The sequence below is a fragment of the Haemaphysalis longicornis genome, unplaced genomic scaffold (assembly GCF_048455015.1).
Source record: "Haemaphysalis longicornis isolate Haplotype H1 unplaced genomic scaffold, Haemaphysalis longicornis Haplotype H1 scaffold_7, whole genome shotgun sequence".
Taxonomy (NCBI): domain Eukaryota; kingdom Metazoa; phylum Arthropoda; class Arachnida; order Ixodida; family Ixodidae; genus Haemaphysalis; species Haemaphysalis longicornis.
In genome coordinates this window covers 114,582,067-114,601,553 of record NW_027526422.1, presented here as the reverse complement: position 1 = coordinate 114,601,553, position 19,487 = coordinate 114,582,067, and the positions used below count along the sequence as shown (strand labels likewise).

At 47.5% G+C, this 19,487-nt stretch overlaps 1 protein-coding gene across 1 annotated transcript in view; it reads right to left on the bottom strand.

The window, feature by feature from the left end:
- Positions 1–9,762, bottom strand: part of LOC144144900 (uncharacterized) — a 30,359-nt gene extending 20,597 nt beyond the window's left edge. The window contains exon 1 of the mRNA XM_077676403.1: positions 9,568–9,762. Coding sequence (XP_077532529.1) covers positions 9,568–9,667 — 100 coding nt within the window. The 5' untranslated portion in view covers positions 9,668–9,762. The remainder of the gene's footprint in view (positions 1–9,567) is intronic.
- Between the last annotated feature and the right edge of the window lie 9,725 nt (positions 9,763–19,487).

Genomic DNA, 19,487 nt, shown 5'->3' with positions numbered 1-19,487 from the left:
TTGATATTGTTTTGCCGCGGAATTTTTGCGCATTACTGAGTTTATCACCCATCGAGTGCAGTGGCCACCTAAAATACCATGACATGGTAGCGCTGGTACGCTCCCCCCTTAGACATCAAATTTATTTAATCAACAGCTTGCAAATTGAGAGACCCGATTTTACGAAATTTTTGATTTTATGAAAGAATTCGCTGTTACCGGTGACTTCGTTATACCTGGTTTTAACCCAAAAGTTTTATTAATAGAGCGACAGACGGATGTCAGGTAGCCATTTATCTTTCAGCGGTATTTATGCGTGTTTTGTGCTCACTGTGGCTAAATAGCTGGCGAAATGTTTTAGCGGTTCCCAATCACGCTCTACTAGCGCCCGCTTTCTTTGTCGCTACAGTGATGGCCTTGGTCCAGTAGTCAGCTCCGCGAAAGAAATAACAACGACGACTGCACCAATACCCGGCAACCCTTCCGCAATCTCTTTCCACTATACCGTCATTCCCCCCCCCCCCCCCCCGGCTCCAAGCCGCCTTCCTCTTCGCGTTAATACCCAATCTCCTAGCTAACCCACCATGGTGGCTCGATGGTTAAGAGTTGGAGATGGTTCAGCCCGCGGGTTCAGTTTTCGACGCATTGGCCACTTTTCAGAGGAAGATAAAAACAAAATACGGCCGTTGGCTGCGATTTCGGTCAAGTTAAATATGCCCAGGTGGTAAACATTATTCCTTAATCCGCAGCTTCGCCCCGCCTCATAGATGAGCTGTCCCTTCTCCGCGTAACACTGAACGTATTTGACTTTTGTGCAAGCAATCAGTCGCCTTGACCAGAATATACTGTTAGATATGCAGTTTAATAAAAAGGGATTGCTAAGTATGCCGCTTCACGGCGTCAAAAATTTACGAAATAAGGATCCACCACCGAGCGGGACTTCCGCTTTTGTAAAAAAGTGCTGCTCTGACAGCTGCTAGCTCAGTGGTGGTGGAGATGTTCTGTGGCTGAGCTGTTCTTTAATTGGCCTGTCTCACTGACGGAATCCATGCGCCGATTGCCGAAGAGGCCGATGTCACAGATCCACCCGTGTACACTTGATTGTGGTCTGGTTAACGGGTTTGGATATGCTCCAGGACAAAATATGTCAAGCAGAATCCGGCCTAGACGACTTTTTGCCTATCACAGCTACAGTGATGCACACACCCCCAACCCGCGGACAACCACGATGGAGTAGCAGACAGCTTGGGTCGGAGGTAATTAGACGGGAGGACGTGCACCACGCGAGATGCAGAAGCGGCCGCCAGTAGATGTGCAAAGCATTGAGAAACGTGCCGATGGCCAGTACGGAGCAATTCTTGTCAATGGAGAGGGGTCGCAGAAATGCCCCTTGCCTCACATAATGTTCGTATCGTGTAGGTGCATTTTGGAAGGCCCAGGCATGTTCGTAGTGCCTGAGCTTGCAAGATTCCCAAAACCTTCAAGTTAGTCCAGGACACAGCATGTAAAGCCGCAAGGCTACATCAAAAGAGGCCTACGAAACGCGCTTTGTAGAGTCGCAAGCGTGCTTACACTGAGCAGCACCAGGTGCTTCCTGTCATCACCCTCAAAACATGAAGGAACTAAAGGGGTCGCTCCTTTAGCCGCCTGATATGGGGAGCCCAGGACAACAAACAGTCAATTGTAATGCCCAGAGTTTTGTTGTTGAAAACATAGGCTATCTGCACGCCATTTATCTCTAGTGGGTATCGAGATAAATCGCGCTTAGTGAATGCTATGGCCGCGCACTTCTGAGGACATAGAAGCAGACCGCAGCTGCTGAGGTATTTTTAAATGGCAAACAGAGCCTTGTGCACTTTTTCTCGTATGTTTTGCGATTCTTGCCCAAAGCCCAAATGCGAATTTCGTCAGCATGGAGCTAGATGTTAACTCCCAGAGAAAATACCTTTGGGGTGCGGATGAGGCGTATACTAAGGAGTGTCGGGCTCAGGACACCACCTCGTGGGACACCTTGCTTTAAGGCGTGTCGTGTCGTGTCATGGTTGGTTGTCATGGAGACATGCCGATTGTGTAGGTAATAGCTCAGCCAGGCTTGCTTGCTTTTTTGGCCTCGCAGTCGTGCAAATGCCACCTCCCATCGAATTGCTTCGTGGGCAACACTGTAAAATGCTGCCTTTATATCTAGGAAGAGAGCAATGGTGAACCTTTTCGAATCCTTTTGTCCACGAACAGCGATCACATTGTCAATGCTGCTCCTTCCTTCCCTGAATGCTGACATCTCTGGCGGGTAGGCATTCCTGTTTTCGAGGTCTCAGACGAGCCGCTGTAGTAGCATTTTTTCCATTACCTTTTCAATGCAGCTTAATAGAGCAAACGTTCGGTAAGGGTTTGTCTCTGGGTAATTTTTGGGGCTTGAGAGCCGGTAGCAGGCGAGCAATTTCGCAGCTTGCCTCAACACAACCTGTCTGCCACGATGCGTTTTATATATTGAGCCACTGCTGAAAAGCCTTGTCGCCGAGATGTCGCAGAGCCGAGTCACTAACTCCACGAGGCCCAGGCATGGTGGGTAAATTAACACATTTTAACGCCACAGATAACCATCATCACATCCTTCGTGGTAGGAAGCCACTCGGTCACGCGGGAATTAGAGAAGGGCTCTGGCGAGCACTGAATGTTCTGCAAAATTCTTCTGCAACGTCTGCTTCACTGACTCCACGCTTGAGGGCTACTGAAGAAAATGGGTGAATCTCACTGGGTGGGGCTCTCAGGCTGCGGAACACCTGCCATATGCGTGTGAGTGGCTTTCGTGGATGTGATCTGGAACAAAACTGTGCACAGCGGTTTTTGGCAAGCACGTTTATGTGCTTCTGAACGCGCTCCTTCGGGCGCCCGCAAGTTCGGATGTCGTCTGGCCTGGCCGTAGGGTGTTTCTGGCCCGACGCTCGGCTCTCCGGCAAATAGAGCAAAGATGTTCATATTCCCTACCAAATGCAGACAATGGCTTTGGTAGTAAACTGCCGTGTTGATTCTGATCTGGCCCGACCAATGGAAACTGGGAGTTCCTCGCTTTTTGATAAGGCACCAGCATTATCTTCCAATCGGTTTTGGTTGGTGACCCAGTACACACATCATACTTTCCGCTTCGAGGGTCCTCTACAAATTTCTTCAATTATTGTGTATATGGGTACGTGGCCTCTACCAAAACGTTTAATATCGGAACGCCAAGAAACAGACGGCAGCAGGGAAGCAGAGGCCGTAGTGACATCCAACACACTTGAAGTTTTGCCGCAGAAAAATGTGGCGCATCTAGTGTTTAACATGTCCAGGCCCGCTTCGCTGGCAACACTGAGTAAACTGATTCCCCTTGACGTAGTCTTTGTGCTGCCCCAAGCTGGATTGTGTGCATTTAAATCACCTGTGAACAAGTGCGGTGGAGGTATAGTAACCAAAATGTCTTTCAGGAGCTTCGTGTTGAATTTTGCCCTCGGTGGGATGTACCCTATTAATATGGTGAAAATTGCACAGTCATGCTTCATTGTTGCCTCAATGTATTCGTTGGATGCGTCTTGTGCGACATTGTGAAGCACAAAGGGCAAGTCCCAACGAATTCCGATTAGTACTCTGCTCTGGCCGGAGCTCCTCGAAGACATATGCAGTGTGTACCCGGACCCGGACAGACGAAAATGCCATCGCAGGCGGAAATTCTGAAATGGCAATGACCTGGAATTTATGCGTGTTAACATGCTGCCGGAGGTCGGGCAAGCGTGAGTTCAGACCACAGGTATTCCACTGAAACAAAGTTGCCCGATTTCAAAGAGATCGCATGCGCACTGATTCGGTGCTCCCGAGATGGTATATAGCCATTCCTGTAAGAGCGGAGTAATGGTGTTTAGGAGAGTTAAACTAGCTTGAGCCACAGGAGCCAAAAACGGCACTGATAATGAACGCGCAGTTTCAATGAGCGTAAAAAGAGAGGAGCTTGAGTTTGGCGACGGCTTTCTGTTGGACTGACCCATGCGAATTTGGTTGGACCGTTTTCAGGCAGGTGGCTGTGCGTCTGCGGGCAGAGCAGGACTTTGAGGAAGGTCTCACGCCTGCGGTCGTAGCGGCGGAAGGTCAATAATGTCTAAGTTCATGTCCTCAGACACTGGCTGCCTTGGCTCCTTTGAGTGAACCTTGCTCGCGTTTCGCTTCCCAGAGCCTTTTTTAACATAAGACCACCGTTCTCACAGCCTTGTATTCAACCTTGTTCTCGCTCTTCTACCTATAAATACATTTCACTTTCTGGTATGTTGGGCAGTTAGCGAATTTGGCATAGTGAGTTTTGCCACAGTTTGCCCACAGCTTTTCAGCAGCCTGACATGCCCCAAGTTTATTTTCTCCCGCACAGTGCGCGCAACGCAACTTGCGGGTAGATTCACTGTGATGTGGCCAAAGGTGTGATAACGGGTAAACTGTGTCGGCTTTTTCGAAACATCGTACACTTAGTATTGAGTGTAGCACAAGATGACATAGTCTGGACTCTTGTGCGTAGCAAATACAATTTTCACTACCTCCGAGGTTCCACAACGCCGCGCTGGTCGCACTGGTGTTCGCTGCCGCAAGTTGTCGTGAAGTTAACAATCACAAATGTCATGTGGCACTCCTCTGATGACTTAAGGAGCACAGTTCTCTGGGCGGGGCTCGTAGGTGCGGACAGGTATGTCTCCGATGGCACTTGTCTTCTGGGGGTGTTCCGTAGCAGCAGTGTTTCCTGTATCGATAGCGAGTAGATTTAGCCCCTAATTTGACTTTAGCTGCAAAATCCCACCTGGTAGCTTTGCTTCTATGGTGTCCTTTAGTGCCAAAGGGATGACGCACGTGACCATATTAGTGGATTCCACGGGCTCCACAATCACAAGAAGACCATGTTTCGGGGGAGTCGCAGTCACAGTGTTGTCTCGAGGCGCAAGCGACATTTTTGAGGCTCGACGCCGCCGTTTTGATGGAACAACAAGTTGAAATTGATCGTCTTCGGATGAAGGTGGTGTGGTGTTGTTGGCGTACTCCTAAATCACAGTGCTGAGGAACTCAGAGGAGATAGAAGAGATCTAGCTACCGTCATGGTTCATGACATGACAACCTGGGTGTTGTTAGCGTATGAGGCCGCACTCACCTCTTGGGGTGCAGTCCCTGCCATAGACGCATTGGTCTATTGCTGCGCCGGCAGTCGTACCGGAGGCCCAGAAGCTAGCGCTAGACCAAGCGCCCAAAGAGCGGACCCAGCTTGCATGTCAACGGGTGCTGCGGGCGGGCGAGGAAGGCCGGGCGGGGGAGGCCGCGGGGTACCGCGGTGCCCGCGGGCAGCATCGCGATTCCCGGTGCACACAAGTATAATCACGTTTAACTGCGCAGAACCATCACTTTACAAAATAAACTCCGGAGAGCACAGAATGGGGTAGATATCACTTCACTTCGTCGTCGTCGTTTTTTTAACCAAAAAAGACCTGAATACAATGTTTTCGTATGAAATATACACTGTTGTCTCTATTAAAACAATGTAGCCCTAATGCGTCAAAAGCAAAGAGCATGTTAAGAAAAATGGAAAGGATGGCTACTTCGACACGCAAAAGGCATTTAAAATACAATAAAAATGACACTCTTAAACTTTTTTATCCCAGGGTCGAACGACGCACTTCAAGGGTTTCACTCTGAGGCAGCGTTCCCAAACGGGGAAATCCGGTTATTGCAACAAACAACTACATTCCAAAAACGCTCTTTGCAACCCTGACTGCTATGTAAGAATACGGGCGTAAGCGAGTTGCTGAATGTAGCATCCGCCATCTTAAAAAAAAAAGTTATTCTTTGGCTACCCAACGCGAAAAATTTTGATCTGTCAGTGTGGCGGCATTCCCGTCCTTCTTTCTGTACCTGGATTCAGCCGCACGGGGAAACTCAATTGAGTTTTTGAACTACACGTTTAAGAAAGAAAAACACTTACAACCTACTAAATTTGGTAACGATGTTCATACTTGTCAATATTTTTCAGCAAAAAGACAACATTGGGAATATTTGAGGCAGGAAATTAATACATACGTGACGGTTGGGTTTTCGCGTAGGTCAGTAAAAGAATGCACCTTAAAAATGCGTTTTATTTCAAATTACAAAAAGCGGTCCGGGTACATTCTTGCGGCACTGTGCCAAGTTTAACCGTGACAAACAGTTGCTGTAGGTGGTGCCAGCCGTACAACACGGTAAAAATGAATTAAGTTGAGCGAATTTTACTGTGTTCATCGTGCGAGTAACGAAACGGGAGGGTAAAAGCGTGAGAGGTGAGCGGAAAAAAAAATTCAGCATCGTCCGGTAGGGAAACCCTGAGCAGTATGCGAAGCAGCCATTGGGCAGACTCAAGTTCCCATTAGTTTTCAGTTCGAATGCGGCGTTGCGGGAGGAGAACGAAGGGAGCTGAGCGCGCGCGCGCGTCATTTATACCGCGGAGCTACAGAGGCGCCCCCAGCGGCTACCGTCGCGAATCTAACCCTAAGCTAGAGTGAACTAGATCTAGTTCACTCTACCTAAGTTGCTTCGCACTATCGCGCGCGGAGCCACAGCTGTTGGCATTTGTTGCGCAATCCCTAAGAGAAGAGGTGCTTCGGAGAGGGGAGGAGAAATGCCGGAGAGGAGAGGAGCGTCGAAGAGGAGAGGAGATGAGACAAGGAGATGAGAGAAGGGAGAGGAGGATGCGCATACGCAGTGGGGGTGTGGACGCCGCACAAAAGGTCGCACAACGGCGGACGGCACAGGCGCGACCATAAGCTGCTCCGCATCTAAAAAGAGAGAGGCGGTTTCATGTCAGGTGCGTAACAAAGACATCGCGTTTGGAAGACATTTGAAACGAAGTAGCACGTGTGCGGCCAATTTGTATTTAGATTTCGTGGGTTGCTTTCTCGACCAACTAAGCTGGGATCACTCGAGATTAGCCGTCGAAAGATTGAGATGCTTGTACCCGTTGATATTCGCTATAATGCAGTTGTATTTATTGTCATTTTCCTCGTTCGCAAATTTTCCTGTAGAAGCGTGTTCCGGCTGCATTAAAACATCGCATTTCCTCTTATTGTACTGCGGTTGTGCTGATACCACGCGCGATGCTTTGTCCCTCCTTATTTTGTTTCCTTCAGAGCCCACCACAATAGCTTTTGTAGCCTGTTTCTGCGTCTCCATTTTTTATCAGTGAGCGCCTACTGTGGTAAGTAACCCCACGTGATTGCTACGTGCATAACTGCGAAGAAATGTTGGGAAGCAGACAGAATTTTAGAACAGCGCTTGCCGCTTAAACCATAAAATGCTCAATGACGCAATACTTTGGCAATACGCGCCAAAAGGACGTAGTTCGCGCGAAACGTACTAAGATATGGTACCGCAGCACCACATGTGGTTCGTGAGTGCAGTCAGTTGCTGAACCCTGACACCACCGTTTGCGGCCAATACAACAGACACGGACCTCAGTGCCGCTGCTACCGAGAACGAAGCGGTAGCGCTATGGGTAAGATACCGGCGTTCCACGTTTAGATTCATAATCTTTAATCTCAATGCAGCAGATTTTTTTGGCATTCAATTGGTTTCTTTCTGCATAATATGCTCGCTTTTATTCTTGTTTTTGTTCGGCACAACTCCAATGCATCTAGCATTACAGAGAGGCACACAAATTCCCCCGATGAGTCCGCACTAAAATACTAAAGCAATACAGTTCTGACAAGGCGAATTCTGAAAATTGCTTAACGTTTCGTACAGAAATGGGCTTTGGGCTGATGGTGCAGCAGTGATGCGAACCTTTTCGAACCGCTTCGTCGAACATTTCCCTACAAAGGCATTGTAAATTTTGCGTCGCTTTCCTTCGCGTGTAAACCTTTTTCGTGGGAATTGAAAATACCCACGATCTCTTGTACTAGTGGAGTTTGCTGCGCTCCTCCTACGCATGGGACAAAGGCCCGGAAGTTCCTCATTTCCTGTCGAGTCCTGCAGCATCTATAGAGCGCCCGATGCTAGCGTTAAAGACGTTGCAAACGAGATGGCTTTGTTGTGCACGCGAAATGGGTCGCGCAACCCAAGCGCCTGCTTAATTAAGGAGAAATTAATACAGCAGCGTAGTTTTCGCATATTTGTTCTATTCAAATTTATCCTAGCATTCACTAATTCGGGCAACGTGGATCTATTGTAACAAACAATACGTTCGTAAATTATAAAAATTAAGAAGCCCATAACACGCAAAAACAAAAAAAGCTGCATAAAAAGACGAATTACATCTCAGGAAGTAAAATATTCCCCAGGCAACTCTGTAAGTTCCGCCACAATACGTCCTTTGGCGTTGCCGTTTTGTGGTCCTTATCTAAGCGCATAAACCGTCCTAATATCTTAGCAGCCAATTAGAAAAATCGTCTCTTGTTTATAAGATGGTGCGTTATAGCTGTGTTGACGCAAACCTCTTCGGAATTCGTTGAGGCTATAAAGGCTGACTTAATATTTGTGGCCACCGCCACTGCGGCTCAGGGTTAAGGCGTTGAGCTCCTGATCCCAAGGGTGCGGATTCGTTTCCCGGCCACCGCAGCCGCTTTTATGATCGAGGCGAAGAGCAATCATGCCCGTGTGTTCGAGATTCCGGCGAACGTTGAAAATCCCCATGCGGTCAAAATAAATCCGGAGCCTTCCACTACGGCGTGCATCGGCGCCTGTATAGCGTCGCCGCTTTAAACCTCACAATCAATCAATCAATCAATCAATCAATCAATCAATCAATCAATCAATCAATCAATCAATCAATCAATCAATCAATCAATCAATCAATCAATCAATCAATCAATCAATCAATCAATCAATCAATCAATCAACCAACCAACCAACCAACCAATCAATCAATCAATCAATCAATCAATCAATCAATCAATCAATCAATCAATCAATCAATCAATCAATCGATCAATCAATAAATCAATCAATATTTGTGGCAAATAACCATATTGTAATACTTCGTAAAATTAGTGAGCCGTACATAAAACGGCTGTTTTGTGCGGCATTGTTGTAAATATCGTTTCAGTGCTCAGTACGTGCATAAAATGCCGTCAAATTAATGGACCAAAGAAACTTTTCCCTCGGCTGCGTCCTCGACCTTCACTCTTCTTTGCAACTACCACTTAACCTCAATAAGTATTATGTAAAACCCGACAGTGCCTTTTTAGTTTGATCATGGATGTCAGACCAAACCTTACAAACGCGCGCAAGCACGGAAATTTGCAGGAACTGGCTTCAGAAACAGCGCACGCACAAACAAGTTCAACGGCAAAATTTAGTGAAACAGTTCAGTACGATGCACTGCCTCATTGTTTTCCCTACTCCTTAAACCTGTGGCATTTACTGACATATTTTATTCACATTTAAAATTAACTGCAGCTTCAACTAATTCCATTATAGAGCCTACATATTACACGTATATTCAACGATTTGGATGTTAAGCTAACTTTTCAATAACGGGCTACATTCGTTTACAACTTTTTCTAATGTACAAAAGCCCAGTTCGTGTGCCGTAATAGTAAAAAGTAATATAGAGCGTCGTACTTAGCCTCTCTCCGCACCAAGGAAAGTATTCTCTGTCGTTAGGGGAAGCCGAGCACATTGCCAAAACGGTTACCAGGAGCGTCCACAAATTTCTGTCCATTGCTGGCCCGATGTGTCCAACTCTGTTGCTTTGTGAAATACGATGATCCGTAATGCGTTCATAGTGGTGCTTAGAGATTTCGTAACTAAAAAGAACGTTAAATGTTTCGCTTCAAGGTCTTCTCTCCGAAAGGAGTAACTCAGAATTTGCACCATCTGCGTTTGTTTTAAACGAAGCGAGATTTCCTGCTTCCCCACGCCTGTATTGATGGTGCGCATCGCTCATATGGCTGACACTCTGCGCATTTATTTCCTGTAGTCCGTGGAAAGGTGGCTGTGCAAAGGTAGTCTGTGCAAAGGTACAGCAGGAGACCTTGCCCCGCACGGGGCACCTTGAGCAATCTTGGTGACGGTACTGGCGATACCGCGGACCCCGAGCTCCCAAACATAAGCTGGATCCAACCGTGGCGATGTGTTTATAGGTGGAGGGTTAGAAACCACGAACGGTGGCCGTCGGAGCCCACGTCAAGCTCCGGCGGATGGGCTCCCTGTCTGTTCACCAGGCAGGGAGCTCCGGGACCTCTCAAGCTATTAGGGTAAGGTTTGAGACGAAAGTACACCCGTCCCCTACTTTTTTCCAATGCTATATGGATAATTCAAACCCCCCCCCCCCCCAAACGTGATCGGCCCCCGAAAAGGGGCCGCACCGAAGTTTTCTTTCCATCCCTTCCAACAATCCACAGTCCGAAACCTGACAACTATCCTCGATTCTTGGTTATCGAGGTAGTTGACAAAACAAACCCTGTTTCCTCCATGTCCGTATTCTTGATCACTAAGTTCCTGGAAGGCATCCTCGGAAAATCGTTCGATGCTAAGAAACTCCGTACCGGTGAAGTTCTAGTCAATGTCAAGACGCAGCAACAAGCCACTAACCTCCTGTCGCAAACCTGCATGGCAGATCTGGCCATCAAAGTCACTCCCCATCGTAGCCTCAACAGCTCCCAGGGTGTGATTTCGGAGACTGATTTGTTGAATGGGACCGAAGCTGATCTGTTAGAAGGCCTGAAAGATCAGGGTGTAACTGCAGTGAGGCGTATAACCATCAGACGAGACAAGAAGGAAATCCCCACAAAACATATAATCCTGACTTTCAACCGCTCCACACTTCCTGAATCCATTAAGGCAGGCTTTATCTCGTGCTCCGTTCGAGCGTACATCCCGAATCCGCGTCGCTGCTACAAGTGCCAGCGGTTCGGGCATGGTACCAACTCATGCCAGGGCCAGCCAACCTGCGCTAAATGTGCCCAACACCATCTCACTGATGACTGTTCATCAAATCAACTGCTCTGTGCTAATTGTCAAGGACCTCACGCTGCATATTCGCGAACCTGCGAGCGGTTCAAGCTTGAGAAAAAAATAATAAACATCAAGGTCACGGAAAACATCACCTTCCCAGAGGCGCGAAACAGGTTCGCCTCTTTCCCCCTGGGGAGGTACGCCGACGCAGCTCGCCGGGGGGCGGAGCGGCGTCTGGTTTCGGCGGGGACCCAGTACCGCGAGTCGGACTTGGTCCCGCCCCCGCCCCCCCCTGGGTTGCCTCAGGCAGCCCAACCCGCCTCCGCACTGCTTGCTGAGCCAGCAGCGGCTGTGGGGGCACCCACGTCTGGTGGAAGCGATGCTGCATCCTCCACTTCCACTCCAGCGTCCCAAACCACGGGCGAGGGCGCAGAGGAGATGGACTTGGGGGAGCCAGCGGCAGCTCCCACCACCACCGCACCGCCTGCGCCATCCGAGGCGTTCCTGAATCCCTCGGTGGTTGCGGGCAAGGAAAAGCGCACCCCAAAGGGTTCGCGGTCCAAGGAGCCTGATCCCTCAGGCGCTCCGAGGACATCCGAGGATAAAATGGACGTCGGTCCATTCTTGTCTGCGGTGCACCGCAAGGAACGCGTCCCGACGCCAAAGCCTCCCGACAAGCCAAAAAAGACGAGAATCACAGCCCCGAAAGACGACACATAAACAACACAGTCCAGTAGCTAAGAACACTTCATAATGGGGAGAGAGAACATAGTACATGGGAACTGCAGAGGCCTCTTTAAAAATCTTGACGATGTAAATGAAATTCTGCATGCTAATCAGCCAGGTGTAATGTGTGTTCAGGAAACACATTTGAATTCCAAGCACACAAATTTCTTGAATAGTTACCTGGTATACAGAAAGGACAGGGATGGCTGCACACACTCTTCTGGGGGTGTGGCCATAATCGCCCGGAAATCTTTAGCATGCCACCCTGTCACTTTGAACACTATCCTTGAGGCTGTAGCAATACGCTTAATAATATTTAATAGGTTGATAACGGTATGCTCCATATACATTCCTCCTGATGTTTCACTTTTAAGCTCTGACTTCGAGGCGCTGGTTGACCAGCTGCCCGAACCATACATCCTGACAGGCGACCTTAATGCTCACAACACTCTTTGGGGCTCTTCTCGCACGGATGCCCGGGGTCGCCTGATAGAGAGGTTTCTTACATCCTCTGGAGCATGCCTTTTCAACAATAAACAGCCTACATATCATAACATAGGACACAACACATACTTATGTCTTGACTTGGCGATTGGCTCCGCAGTTCTCTTTCCTCTTCTCGAGTGGGGTGTGGGAACTAACCCATATGGCAGTGACCACTTCCCCACCTCACTAACATACATAGGTAAAGGCCCATGCAGTCCATCTTCCCATAATAGGTTCAATGAAACACGAGCTAACTGGAATACATTTACAGAGACATCCAAACTACACCACACATCCATAGGACACCTACACGTTGAAGAAGCTACCCAACTCCTCACGGCGCACATCCTCGACGCCGCCGAAAAGTCCATTCCCCACGTCTCTGGTGCCCCGCGGAACCAGCGGAGGCCGTGGTGAAATGAGGACTGTAGGCGGGCGCGACAGGCCCAGAACAAGGCGTGGGGTATCCTCCGTCGGTACCCCACGTCGGGAAACCTCCTCTTGTTCAAACGGGCCAAGGCGTTAGGAAAACGTGTGCGCCGTGAGGCAAAACGAGAGAGTTGGCGTACATTCATAACATCAATAAACTCCTACACAGACCGACGGAAAGTATGGACACGTATACGCAAACTCAAAGGACCACAGACACAAAGCCTGCCCCTGGTCAGTACAACAGGGGACACTCTGGAAGACCAGGCTGACACACTCGCACAACACTTTCAACACGTGTCCAGTTCAGCACACTACACGAACACTTTCCTGAAACATAAAGCGTCTTGTGAAAAGAAGTCCCTACGCGACAACAACAAATCACAGACTTCGTACAACTCCCTGTTTTCACTACATGAGCTGAGGGCTGCTCTGAGCACGTGTAAACCCTCAGCTCCAGGCCCAGACAACATTACATATACAATGATACAGAACTTACACACAGACACTCTTGTAACACTTCTTCACCTTTTCAACAAGATATGGCTTTCGGGGCACATTCCAAAGTCTTGGAGGGATGCCATAGTTGTAGCAATCTTGAAAGAAGGGAAGGACCCTTCTTCTCCCGCTAGCTATCGACCCATTGCCCTGACCAGCTGCCTGTGCAAGCTTCTGGAGAAGATGATAAACCGGAGGCTCGTGTACTTTTTGGAGTATAACGGCCTTCTCGAGAGCTGCCAGGCAGGCTTCAGGGCGGGGCGATCCACGAATGATCAACTTGTGGCACTAGAGTCGTATATTAAGGATGCCTTCGTGCATAAACAGTTCTGTTTAACTGTGTTTTTCGACCTCGAAGAGGCCTATGACACCGCTTGGCGTTATGGGATCCTTACTGACCTGAAGTCATTCGGTGTTTCTGGTAATATGTTTAACACCCTTGCTAGCTATTTGTCGGAGAGAACCTTTCGCGTCAGAGTTGGTTCTGCACTGTCAAAGGTACACGTGCAAGAAAATGGCGTGCCGCAAGGCGGAGTTCTAAGCTGCACTCTCTTCATAGTAAAAATGAACTCCCTTGGGAAGGCACTGCCGCCTACAATTTCTTACTCCATGTATGTCGATGATGTGCAGATATCTTTCAAATAATGTAATATGTCCATCTGCGAACGTCAAGTCCAGCTCGGCGTCAAGAAGCTTGCCGGCTGGGCAGACAAGAATGGGTTTAAATTGAATCCTGCAAAAAGCTCCTGCGTTGTGTTCTCCAGGAAGCGCGGGGTCCATCCGGACCCAGACATTACTCTTAATGGTGTGTCGCTTCCTGTGAATAAGGAGCACAAGTTCTTAGGTGTGGTGTTTGATCACAAACTCACATTCATTCCCCACATCAAGGAACTTAAAAATAAATGTCTCAAAACAATGAATATACTTAAGGTTCTTTCCCACCAATCCTATGGTTCCGACAAAGAACTCTTGCTTCGCTTGTATACTGCTTTGGTTGGGTCTCGTTTGGACTATGGCAGTGTGGTGTATGGGTCGGCGACTAAGACAGCCTTGCGAATTCTTGACCCAGTTCTACACCTGGGCCTTCGTCTTTCGTCGGGTGCTTTCCGCACTAGCCCGGCTGAGAGTCTTTATGTTGAGTGTAATAAGTGGAGCCTTGACAACCAACGAACATACATGGACTTGCTTTATGCTTTTAAAATTTCATCGCTGAATAATCATCCTTTTTATCCTGTCTTTAACGACACATCCACAACTCTGCTCTTTGTAAATCGCCCATCCGTTCCTCTGCCCTTTTCACTTAGAGTGAAAGAGCGAGCCTCGGATCTCAGTGCTTCGTTTTTAGATGTGTACAGGTCATCCTTTTCAAACAGTTTACCGCCTTGGCAAGTTTGTCCTGTGTCGTGCGACCTTTCTTTTATGAAACTTGACAAAAATCGGGTACCGCGAGCTGCAATACTGCAGCACTTTCTGTCTCTGCAGTTTAAATACCCACTTGCAGAATTTTACAGTGACGCGTCTAAAACCTCCACCATGGTCTCCTGCGCTGCTCATGGTCCGGATTTCAGTGCAGCCAGAACCATGAGCGTCCACACAACAATTTTTTCAGCAGAAGCGTATGGAATTTTACTGATTGTACGACACATTCTTGAAACTCAAATTCCCAATTCCATCATCTATACAGATTCTTTGAGTGTTGTTCGCGCACTGTCATCGCACAAACTCCCCAAAAACCACATAGTTAATCTTGTATTCAACACTATCATGTCCGTGTATGCACAAAAGCATCAGCTGGTCCTCTGCTGGGTCCCAGGACACGCAGGGATCGCTGGGAATGAGTTGGCAGATGAGAGAGCTGCTGCTGCTGCACTCAGCAACACTGTGGACATTACAACGGTACCCTACACAGACCTCAAGCCACACATAAGACAACACCTGCGCAGAACATGGCAAACACACTGGGACGAACAGACAGACAACAAACTACATGTAATAAAGCCACACTTGGGACGGTACACATCTGACTCACACAACAGACACACGGAAGTCGCCTTGGGTAGGCTACGGATAGGACACACGCATGCAACTCACTCGTAGCTGCTGGCGGGATCTCCTAGACCCCAGTGCAGCAGGTGCGGAGAGGCCCTATCCGTAGTGCACGTACTAATCACATGCAAGGCACTTCACACAACACGACACAAACACTTCAGAGAACTCTACAGACAACATATTCTCCTACATCCATCGTTTTTCCTAGGTGACGAAGCCATTGTTTCCGTGAAACGTGTGTTTGAGTATTTGTCGGACGTCAAGTTTTTAAACCTCATTTCCTATCACGCATCATGAAATCTGGCCCTATACACCAGCCATGCTCATTGTCGTTTTGTGATTTTACTTTTGTTTTTGCTGATTTTACTTAGTGTTTAAGGTATCACCTCTCATATACGACTATTGTTTTGGCGCTCTTTGCCCCAGTTGGCCTTGCGCCATAAACATCAAACCATCATCATCATCAGGAGACCTTGGGATGAGCATATGCGGCATATACGGAAAAATCGTTTTCAACAGCAGCGGAGAATAAATTCAAATGACTTGATATGTTTAAATAGGTGGGACGTAAACTGTTCACAGCAATGTAGCGCTTTACTTGGCGTTTAATGTGGGAATAGCCCGTTGATACGGTTGATATTTAACGACACCAGAAGGGGAAGAAGAACAGCGGAGACTGGTCGCCAATGCGGTCGACATGCTCGGCCTGTAGCTTCAGTCGAATAAAGGTCTTTTCTACTCTACTCTTTACGACACTATATCTTGTCGTCGAATATGCCTCCTACACTTACAGTGTGTACTTTCAAATAGCTACGCCGGAAGGAAAACATACTAGCAAATGTTTTGTTCATGTTTGAAAATGGAAAACTACTCCCGCAGCTTACACTACTTCAGCAATTCTGGGAAAAAAGCAGGGCTGGCGACCCCTCTTTCTTTGTCGGAGACCGGGGTGTTGCACCTCACATCAATCTCCGAACTTTCCGCTGAAAGTCCTCGATGACTGTCAGGCCCAGATTGTTTTGTCCGAAGGCTTTGACATCTTTGCCAAAGTGGACCGCATTAGCCCTCGCTGCAACGTCCGGCAACCGCCTTCATGAACTGGACATCTGAAGTGGCGAGTGAAGTGGCGCACGTGAAGTGGCGCACGTGAAGTGAACGCACGTGAAGTGGCGAGGAGAACAGCACGCGAAAGGTCACGCCACGAACTCGACCGCATATGGGGCGCTTTTATAACGCGAGAGACCTAGGTGAGATCCTGAATACTGGAATCATTTTTTCATGGCTCGCGTTCTTGTGGTTTATGCGGATGCTGTCTTCTAATTGTTTTCTGTTTGCCTAATTTTGGGGGCGAGGTGATTGTTTCCTTCAACATTTATTATTCATTTCCAGCCTCCCAAACTTGTGTGTCCATTTCCTTTCTCTTATCGTAATGAAGCCGCCTAGGAAGACGAGATATAATAAATACATTTTGCATGCTTTGGGAGCCTAAAATCGTTGTTAGGTTTAATTATTTTTTCCATTTAGAATTACCCTATTTGACCCTGGTACTTGCGAAAATGTCTATCTGGCCTTTTTTTTCTTGAAGGTGCTGCGCACCGCGTGCCCCCACAGCCTTTTTTGGGTCCAATTGGGTCTTATTGTTCCCAGTGGCTCCTAACCCCATTCCCGCATAACGTTTGCGGTGGCCCAGTCGTAAGGTTGCCGGTTTGACGCATAAACGTACCGGTTTCGTTTACCGGGACACCCTTAACCACATTATTTTCCTTCAGGCACGCACTTCAAACACCTACTCGTGAGCTCCTTCCCTCCTCGCAAATTTCCCTGACACTTCTTGGCCCAACGTTTTTACTCTCTCCGCTTTTCCGTTGATGCCAGGTTTTCTGGTAGCGTTACACTGTGGAACTCAAAGCTTCAAAGCTCCGCCGTTAGAATTTTAACGCCATGGCTGGATATCGTAAGTCATAAATATCTAATGCCCGCCAAAAGATCCTTTGCAGCTTCGGTAATAGCAGATAGCAGGACGTGAGCTAGAAATATCTAGATTATTCCTTACGGTTCTTGCTTCTTTGCAACCAATGGTTAAAAGGCGTGGACGTTGTATACTAACAGATGTTACCCTAACGGTATAGAGTACTTTATTCTGAGTACGTTCACTAAATGGATCTCTCAGAGTATCCTTTTAAAGAAGTGGTTTCACACTTGTTACATTTGTGCGTCAATCGACGCCAATATTTCTCGAACAGGAGTACACATCATATCAGCGTCCAACTTTTGCGTGTTACAACGGATCCCAAAAGAAAGTTTGTTGGTAGGACTGACGTTGAAGACCCATTTTGTCCAGCTATCAACGTCATCGTTACGCTTATTCTGTTTCTCCTTTTTGTGTATTGGTTTTATTCACTATTGAAAGATGGGGAAAGTTGGCATGTGGATTGCGTACCGTACGGGTAAGCCAAACGCACTTTCTAGGCATTCGGCAAGTTTCTCATTTATCTGGAAGGTGCGCAAAAAGAACACAGAAGGTGCGCATAACCGTATTAAAGGCTCATTCTACTTATTGACAGCGTAAGCCCAATTTTAACCATTTGGAGGAATTTCGTGGAGGGCATAGGGGCTCCCCAATACAGCCTCGCGTGCCTTAGGTCAGAACATTTTTCCTAAAACAATGGTGATTAATTTAGGAAAACTTCTCTAAGGGAACTAAATTTTGTCAGGGGAAGATTTCACATCTACCAGGAATGAAGCCCATCTGGTCACAAGAACGCAGTTATCCTTCTTTCGAGTACTTGCAGAGACTTCCCAACAGTAGCATTTTATAAGAGAAATGTATACGGCTCTCTTTTCTATCCGTGTACTATACTCGGTACCATTTTTTGTGCCCAGTAGACGCAAATTTTCTTTGAGTTGAAACTATCGGTCTATTTACGCAAAACCTGGTAATAAAGTGCAAATATTTTTCTAAAAACCCTGAAAACGTGGGTACCTATTGTGCACCCTAGGCCTAATGAAGTTATTTTCCGAAGACCACGCTCGAGTAAATGTACGACGGCTATTACTTATAGAAACAAGACAATATTTGCAAAACGGTGAGTAATGCAGGGACGTACAATCGCGCCAAAATTATTCACAGCATGTCTGGCGGGGGTATGTAGAAATCTTTAGTGCAAAATATACAAATAAGGATACATGGGGAATACTTCAACGATTTGAGGTTTGCGGATGATATAAACCGGCTGAGTGAGACTGCAGAACACCCGCAAACAATTCTTGAAGAACTACAGTCAGAAAGCACGACCATGGAGTTCAAAATAAATATCAATAACTCTAACGTAATGCGGTATACGCATACCGAAAACGTCCTCGTCAGCTTAGGAAACGAAACACTAGAAGAAGTAAAGTAAAACGATACTTTGGACAGATGGTTAGTGATGACTCCAACAACGAGAAGGAAATCCGGTGGAGAATAAGTATGGGTTAAGGAGCTCACTGCAAGCACTCCTAAAAACTGAAAAATAAGATACCTCTGTTTGTCGGGAGAAAAATCTACAACCTGTGCATAAGGCTGGTTATGACATACGGAGATAAATCTTGACGCCTTACTAAACAACTAGAAAAAATTAGCAGTGGCTTAGCTCGGCTATGCCAGGGTATACGTAGCGTGAGTTAAGGTTCAGCTGGTTATTCTTAGGTTTCCTGGTTGTCTAGGATAAACTGATTATGCTTACTGCTGCTAAAACGATTTCCAATTCAATGCAATCTAATCCAATTCAGTGCAGTCCAGTCAAATTCAATCCAATGCAGTCAAGTCCAGTCCAGTCCAGTTCAGTCTTGCTCCTCGTACATGCGTAGCCCGGCTCTCCAGGAGCCACGCGAAACGGCTGTCAAGCGGCTCCTGCGCAGCGTCAGACTTAGCTACTGAGCAACGGAGGCGCACAGCTAGGCACGCGCCGGCGCCAGCGCATCTGCCGCAGGTATGACATCACTCCAATTGGATTGGATTTCAATCCAACACAATCCAATTTAGTCCAATTTATTCCAAGCCAGTCCAATTCAATCCAAGCCAAGCCCAACCAAGCCAATTCAATTCAAACCAATCCAAGCTAATCCGATCGGATCCCATCCAAACCAATCCAATCCTCCTCGCACATGCGCAGAACGGCCCTTCACGGCCCACGTAAACTGCTCAACATCAGCCAGTGTAGCTTACGCTACAAAAAAAAAACTTAGTTCGGCTCAACGGGCCATGCAAAGAAAAATGTTAGGGGTAACTCAGGGGCACGAAATGAGGTACGTGGACCAGAGGACAAGCTCCAGAAGAAGGTATCATACTTCAAATAAAAAAAAGAAATAGACTTAGGCTGCGCATGCACTGAGATGAACGGACCGCATGACGACAA